The 8,545-nt window shown below is 40.7% G+C and overlaps 1 protein-coding gene across 5 annotated transcripts in view; it reads right to left on the bottom strand.

Annotated features, from left to right (window-relative positions):
• DYNC1I1 (dynein cytoplasmic 1 intermediate chain 1) overlaps nt 1–8,545 on the bottom strand; it is a 427,557-nt gene that overhangs the window by 342,658 nt on the left and 76,354 nt on the right. For all 5 annotated transcript variants that reach the window (XM_027775320.1, XM_014591225.2, XM_014591224.2 and 2 more), the window contains exon 2: nt 2,700–2,816. In XM_027775320.1, coding sequence (XP_027631121.1) covers nt 2,700–2,816 — 117 coding nt within the window. The remainder of the gene's footprint in view (nt 1–2,699; nt 2,817–8,545) is intronic.

Below are 8,545 nucleotides of genomic sequence, written 5' to 3'. Positions count from 1 at the left end.
TGGAGTATTTATTTTTTAAAATGATCTCACCAGTGGGGATCCTGACAAAGGTACACAGCCGTTCTTGGAGCTCTGTGCACCTACTTGACTAGCTGACCTCAGAAGGAGAATGATAGCTGTTTCTTACTATGTCTTTCGCTCTTGTGTAGTATCTTTTTGAATCTGCACAGAGTTCTGTGAGGATGGCACTGCTGTTTTCTCTATTGTTACAGAGGAGGAAACAAGTTCAGAGAGGTCCCATATTCATTCAATACCATCCTGGGAAGAGCAGAACCCAGTTTCCCTGCCCCAGTTCAACCCAGAAGCCTCTGTGTCTTCTGTCTTAGCTTACCTGTCTTCTGTCTGACAGCATCTGCTCACAGCAAACCAGGTTAGCACCGTGTGCAGAGGTGCCGAAACACTCCTGAGAGGAGATGCCCTTGAGCAGATGGGTGGTGGAGGGAGAAGATCTGAAGCCAGGACGGTACTTAAATATAATATATTGGGTCATCTGAAAAGTCATGACATGTTTCTCTATGCAACAATAGTTGAATGGATCCCCACATCTCATTCTGATTTGGATGACTCAACTCAAAACTTTAAGGATGGGAGATGAGGACTCTGTTTTGCCAAGACACTCTGTGGAACACAGAGTTACCGGCTTAATGCACCAGGTAAGTTTAGAAATGAGGCAATTAAGACTTCACATGATTTTCATTCCAGATCTAGGTAGAGGCCAGGAATGTCTAGAGTCCAAGTGTCCCATGCTCCCATCACCCACCACCCCCAATCTCCATCCCAGGGCTTTTTTATTTCCTTCCTTCCTTCCTTCCTTCCTTCCTTCCTTCCTTCCTTCCTTCCTTCCTTTCTTTCTTTCTTTCTTTCTTTCTCTCTTTTTTTTTCTGTGTAACAAGTCTAATCTTCACCAGGAAAAACTATTTGGTGTCGAAGCCAAAGGGGTAGCCTGCTTCCATTAGCTTGCCTGCAATTTCCCCAAAATGTGTAAAATGGAAAGGATGAAACAGACAGCATAATTTGGAACCAAATTTCCCATATCATATCACATTTTGTGGTAATTCTGTAAAACTCAAGCTGGATATTAGAATGTCAGTGTAAAAGGAAACCGGTTATTAGTAAAGGATAACAGGTGCTTTAAAACTACAGCACATGTTGACATTTGAGGGAAAGGAAACATAATAACTTAATGCCTTTTTTGTCTTTGCATGGAAATGAATAGCATTCTTTGTCAATTCTCACCTCTACTTCACTCAAAGACTGCATATTTAACAGTGAAGATCTCCAAAGGGGGAAAAAAATATTATGCGTGATGTCAAGGACAAATAAACTATCCCATCAATCAAAGTGTAATGGTGCGGAGAGATGCCACAAGGCGGAAATGCAACTGCAATTATGTTTTATTTTGTGGAAAATAATAATTGTTATAAATCTGTTACCTTGGTCTCCCAGCTTTGTAGTATGAAACAAGTACATAGATTGTAAGGCATTGAAATATGTTTACTTTTTCCTTGAAGAAAAACTCCAATGAAGCAGCTCTTGTTTCTAGACACTCAAGCATAACACACTATACAAAGTTTCATTCTCAGAACACCATTCAAAATATCTTAGGCATCTGGTTTTGGTAGACTACGTGAGCTATTTCTACAATGCCACAACAAACTGAAGAATTAAACATAAACTGTTAGATTTAGATAGTGGAGAAAACCTGATATGGCAGCAAAGCATTGAACTGGAAGTCAGGAGTGCTGGATTTGGGTCTGGTAGCAGAAGAGCTGCACCTCACTTCTTGGTCTCTGCTGCTTTGTTAGTATCAAGAGAGGCCTCAATGGAAGAGCTCTAAAATCTTCTCCAGCTCTCACTATCCTATACTATGTCTTATACTATCCTATACTCTTTCACCAAGTAGGGGAATCATAGCTTGCCCCAACCAAAACCAGTATTCTTATTTACCATAGAAAATACATACTACTTAGTAATCAGTGGAAATCCATTGATGTTATTTTATATTTTTCTCCCAAAATGTTCTTGCTGATTGTTTAAAAATCCTTTTTTGGGGGGAGGGGTGGGGGGGGCCAGCAGGTAGTATGGTGGTTAAGGTGCCGGACTCCCACATGGCTGACTGCAGTTCAAGTCCTGGATCTGGTGGCTTGCTTTCTCACTTTCCTCCTCTCTCTCTGTCCCTCTCTCTGGTGAGTGCATGTGTCTTATAGCAAACTTAAAAATAATAATAATAGTAATAAAATAGATAAATAGTTTTGTAGAACCTTTTTTTTTCAACTAGCACTTATTAAATACTAACTATATCCTTGGCACTGCTAGGTGCTAGATAAAATTAACTCTCTTAATCCTCACAACCCACAGAATAAATAAATTATTGCTAACATATTGAAGATAGGAAACGAATGCACAATAGGTTAAGAAATTTCTAACAATAAAGGCTTCACAGACCACATTCAATGTTCTATTCAAGTCTAGGGTGAACTTAGGGTTGGGATCTCTGGACCAAATGCTGTTCACCATGTAGATGGTCCCTGACCAGCACAGAGCAGATGACAGTGATCTTATTATTCTGAGTAGGTAGATCCCCACTGACTAAATATCATAAAAGGATTCTTTATGCTCCTCTGTGTATCCATTTGACCAGCCCTTCAGGATCAAGTTATTTTTATTTTCCTGACAATGCTGCAACACCTAGAATTTACCTCTTTCTTCTTCCTCTCCTCTTCCTTCCGCTTCTTCTCTTCTCTTATCTGTGCTAAGCGCTGTTTTTTGCGCTCCAGCTCAGCTTTTAAGTCACTTTTGTCAGACATCTTGGCTTCCTTGGAGAAAAAGGGGGGAAAAAAAGTGAATATATACAAATAACCTTCCTGTATTATAATTGCAAAAATAATTCAAAAGGAAACGCAGCATGAAATGTGACTGTTTGGTAAAAACAGATTGCATTATTTATCCTACGTCAGAGAATTAAAGCAATAAATTAAGGTAAATCGGATCTGACTCTCTATAAACTCTTACTTTGTTATATGCACATAACTATCTGAAGAAATACAATGTCATGTCTGGTTTGGTGAAAAACAGCAATTTATTTCTGAATGAACAACACATTTTCTGTACAAGTTCTTAGCAAACAAACTAAAAATAAACAAATAAGAAAATAAAAAAAGAGCCATCATTATGATTTCCAGTTTAGGCAATAATAGAGCAACTCATCCCCACACTGAGAAAAGAGAATAGGCTGTCATAAACCCTTAGAGATGTGCCTGCTTAAATTTCTATGGCTTCTAAATACCTTCCTCCAGTGAGTTTGGGCACACGATTTCATTTGCCTAACATTATTTGCATCGGGGAAGACAGGCACTGAAGACCTAGCATGCTAATCTTCTTTTTCTGTAAGACTCCTCCTGAACTGTCACAATTAATTTCATCTTCAACACAACCCTATTTCTATAAAACTCCCATTTGCATGCTGAATGCAATATTGCTTATTCTGGCACTTTCCCTTTTCAGAGCAAAGGGTATTCATGAGCTCATGAAACAGGAGATAACAACAGCATGGCAAGTTCTTGGGAAAATTTACCCCCACAAGACAACTTTAACATTAATCATGATGATAATGTTGGTAGTAACAGTGCCAGAAAGATTTTTCCCAAAAAAATGCATTTGGAGAAGATTCTTCCCAATCACCAATAATTATATAGTTGTGTTTTTCATCCCCTCAATTGGAAACTAGCAAAATGGAAACCCTGAGAAACAAAGAACCCCCCCCCACGACCCAAATTCCTAAAATAAAAGAAGGAAAACAGCAACTAACAAGAAATGTCATGAGTATTCATTTTCATATTATTTGTACACAGCTATGATAAATGTATAATGTATTCCTTAGTAGATGACAGAGCTATGACAAGCAAAAAAAGTTCCAAAGGATATGTACAGAGCAATAAAAAAATCTTCAAACTTCCTGTCTTTATTGTTAGAAGGTAATCCCAAACCTGCCATCACTCTCAGATACATGGGCAGCAAATGGTCAGGAAGTGCACTGGGCTCCTCCTGGACACATTTCTGCTTGCAGTGTGAAGGCAAAGACTTGAGAGACAATAATGGTCACAGTCATCAGTCTCTGCTTTTACAGTCATACTCTCTCTCCTTCTCTCTCTCTCTCTCTTTTTTTAAGTTTTTATTTATTTATTTATTTATTTATTTATTTATTTATTTTTGCCATCGGGTGTATGCTCCCACTGGAGAGAGACAAAGAGAGGGAAAGTAAGAAATCATCTCCCAGGATGGATGACCATGCCACAGTTCTTTCTCCTCTCGAGGTTTAGGGCATGTGTAACACATGTGCCTGGCATGATTTTCAAGCTATTGGGTCCAGGATTCAAACCGCTATTGAGTATGGGGGAGTTCAGTGCCTTCACCACCACACCACCTGCTGACCCTTCTCTCTTCATTTTGGACATTTGCTGAACATTTCATCTGTGCTGGGCCTTCTATAAGGCACAGGGTTACCAAGAGAAGCAAAACTAGATTCTTTCCTGAAGGGAGTATATGACTCCAATGTGCGGCCATGTGGTGCAACTGAAGATGTTCTCTGAGATGTTTGACTTATTGCTTACAGAGTGCCAGGCCCTTTCCATTCATTCCCACATTTGATCACATTAGTCCAGGTAGATTGGTATTATGATTTATGTCTTTTATTTAAAAATCAATAGATAGATACATTGCTAGAGGGCCTCTGTGCTCTCCAGGGAGAGATGGGGGATGGGAAGAGGAATGGTCACACCACAATCCCATCTCCATTCCTCCCTTGGGCATGCATGCACATGTGCCTGGCCAGTGGGGTCTTTCAGTCTGCTGGGTCAGGGAATTGAACCATACAGTCAGCTATGTGGGATCTACCAACTGGCCCTATTAATGCCTTTTTCACAATTAAGTTAAGATAGGAAAGACCTGAGACTAACCAGCCAATACTGGCAGAACCTAAACGGAAGCTTGCCTGTGCCCTGAGAAACTGCACACTTGTGATTCCCAATGTACAAGCACAGGAGAATGCAGAGCAAAGTAGTGATCAGCACCCGGTGGGGCAGGCCGGGGTGAACACTGAGGTAAGCGTAGGTGGATTTGAACTAGACGGCAAATGAAGTCAGGAACTAGCAAAGGAAGGGAAGAGTTGGGTGTGCCAATAACGCGAAAAGGGAACCAGCAGTCTGAGAACAAGAGGTATGGAGGTGTCCGAAGTCAAGAAATATGAAGAGATTTCAAAGTTCGTGGAAAATGGAGCTAAATTCCTAGTATATTTTGAAATCCATGCACATTTGCCATCACACACATTTTCCACAATCTTTTTGAAGACCCCTCAAACATATTTAGTTAGTAAAAATTGATGTGTATGTGGGACCAGCAGATGGCATAATAGTTACATTGCTGGACTCCCATATAGTCAGCTGCAGTTCGAGTCTTGGACCTAGCAGTTTAAAACTCAGGCCAAGCCTTCACATACAAATGTGTATGTGCATGCCCAAGATTCCAAGAAGAGAATGGATTGTGGAGTGTCCATTCTCCCTGAGGAGTGATTTCTCACTTTCTGTCTGTCTCACTCTACGACAAGTAAACCAGTTCTATAACAAAACTCTGTCTAAAAAAAGAAAGGGGAAAAATTAATGCATACAGGCAACTTGACAAAGGGAAACAAACAAAAATGAGTTCTATCTGGTATAATATACGATGGAAAAATTGCAGCAACTTTTTTCTTCAGTTTTTGTTATAAGGTACATACACAGGGAGAGTGAGAGATCATCCCCCAGGGAGGACGGCAATACTGCCATCCCTTCTCCTCCATTCTCCTTTCAGGATTTTGGACACACACGCACATGCCCAGCATGATCTTCAAGTTGCTGGGTTTGGAACGCAAACCGTGCCATCATCTGTGTGGGATCCAGCGATTCTCCACACTACAACCTACTGGCCCCTACAACAATTTTCTGAAAGGGAAAATGAGAACATGAAAATGGAATTTACTAAAGCCTATTCTGGCCCCCACAGGCATAGTATATAGAAGCAGAAACTAAAAATAAGGCAAGCTGCTGGGAGACCAGTACCAACATGAATCTGAATCAACCGCACCTTCCCTGGGGTAGTAGGTGAACTCCAAGGAGGAAAGAGTAATTTTTGGTAGCCATTAGACGTGAAGCAAGAGGAAGGAGACTCAGTAACAGTTTGACTTTGAGAGACCAAAGAATATGACCATGAAATGGGGAAGGGAAGGCAAGGAAGGAAATAGTGACAAAATTTTCAGCATGTCATAATTTAATTATCAATGGGACGTGTGGGCCGAATGCATAGATACAATACTAAAAATGGGGTGAGAAGCTTCTGGGGACTGGAGCTGTGAGATGCAGACTAGAATTTTGAGTCATCCACCTACTACCAACTCTTTCAACCCGAGACCCGATTCAAAAGGAAGGAAAGATGGAGGAGGAGATTGAGCATGACTAACTAAGCCTACGAAGGAGTGCTCTCTTGATGTCCCGCTCTCTCTTTCTCTGTTTGTCCCCAGCAAGGGCACATAGCCTTGGCAACATTTTAAAAAGGAAAAAAGGTAGCTCTATTCAGCTCCACCCGATGGTCAAAACAGGGGACACACATCTAAGTGTTTAGAGCTTCTGAACTTTGTTTCTCCAAGAGGAGTGATAAAACTGGTAAAAGTGAAATCTGGGGTTGACCCTGTGGTCTCATGATGGGAGCTGGATCCCACGTGGCCAACCATACAGTTTGAATCCTGGATCCAGCAGCTTGAAAATCACTGGGGGCAGGTGTGCACACCTGCCCCAGATCTCAACAGGATAGAGGATCGTGGCATGACTACACTCCATAGGAGGTTGCTTTCTTGCCCCCTCTTCCTCTCTTTCTTTCTCTGGAGAGTGCACAAACTCTATGACAATTGTTTTATGACAAATTTTTTAAAAATAAATAACTAAAAACTTTTTTTTAAAAAAAAGTGAAATCTCTCTAAAGTACAGGTTGCCAATAAGTTACAACATTAATGAATAGAATTCCCAGCAGGAGAGAATTAGAGCCCAATTCCTGAAGCCATCTGAGAAGTTATATACACTCTTGACTAATGGGAGCCAACATAACTGGTGTGTTTGAAACATTTCTGCTGTGATGTCAGTAGCTGTATCATTCTAAGCCAAAAACAACCAGTGAAAAATTCTTAGAAAATGCAAATTTCTTTCTCCTTCATATTTGCCCAACACGTCTCTTTTGCTAATCTATACAAATTCAGCTATATATTACAGTCATTAAGGAGCAAACCATACTATAAGAACATCTTGTATTTGTTGTGACTTTCTTGCAAATAATTTAAATCACAAGAGGGAAATGAAGAGTATTCTCATTATATTACGGTGCAAAGACTTCCTCACAGCTGACAAGCACGTCTGACAGTGTTGATCATTCAAGTTGGTCTTCCCAGCCATAAAGCAAATATTTTTAAAATAAATAATAACAAAAACTAAAGGACTTTAAAAAGTTATATTAAATAGTGAACTTTCAAATAATACCATCTCTCTTTAAACGGAGTTGGGCTGCAATATGAAAGACACAGCTATAGAAGGCCTCCTACTTAATGATTTTTGGACCCATTCCAGAATAGACACTCAGCATCCACCCTAGGAGAACAAGAACTCTCAGGAGAATGCCTCATAAAGGGCTTGGAAAGTACACATTACAGTAAATGAATGAGCCTTTACACACAGTGAAATGGCTTAAATGGTGGCATTAAATGCAGTGTCAGCACCGAACTCCACAGGCTTTCCCGGGGGGCTTGCTAATCTGACCCACTAAATCTCCCTGCACATCAAATAAAGCAAATGGAGGAGAAAAGCATGATAGACATGAGTTATAGCAATTCCCGTGGCTAATGTAGGTCACTGCAAAGGCAATTCTGATGCTCTAATCTAAGAAAATACAAGTCAGAGCTACCTGCTGCTAATTATTGTGCACTTACTTCACACACATAAAAAGCTCATCTCTTTCATTTCATAAAATGGCAGAGTCAGGCAGCTGAATCAAACCCACCGCTTGGTGTAGAGCTCCTCCTTGTCTGATCAAGTTCTCCCACCCACCAGCCAGGTCCTGGCTGAACTCCACACAGGCCCAGAGTCACTGTCAGCCTCACTCCCAGCTCCATGCATTCCAGTCCCAGCCAATGCATCTTGTGCTGCCTGCTCAGCGTCCCTCATATTCTGAACTCCCTTTCCACTAGGGCATCTCCCCTGCCTCACTCTCTTCTGATCTGCCTTCACTGCCAAATTCTCGCTTCCTATTTGCCCCATGACTCAGCTCCTGTTTTCCTGCCATCCCTCCACCTTTCCTATCATGGAACACAATCCCATTTCTCCTATCTTTGTTTGCCAAATTACACACACCCCAAAATAGATCATCTTGAAGTTCAAATCGGCTACTCCATTTACTCTGGACTCCATACTTCCCAAACCCCTACATTTAAAAAAAAAAAAAAAAAAAAAATAAAGATTTTAGATGGGACAAT

Source organism: Tupaia chinensis, unplaced genomic scaffold (genome assembly GCF_000334495.1).
Source record: "Tupaia chinensis unplaced genomic scaffold, TupChi_1.0 Scaffold000544_1, whole genome shotgun sequence".
Taxonomy (NCBI): domain Eukaryota; kingdom Metazoa; phylum Chordata; class Mammalia; order Scandentia; family Tupaiidae; genus Tupaia; species Tupaia belangeri.
Note: the sequence above shows the minus strand (reverse complement) of the source record. Positions and strands in the feature narration are given on the sequence as shown.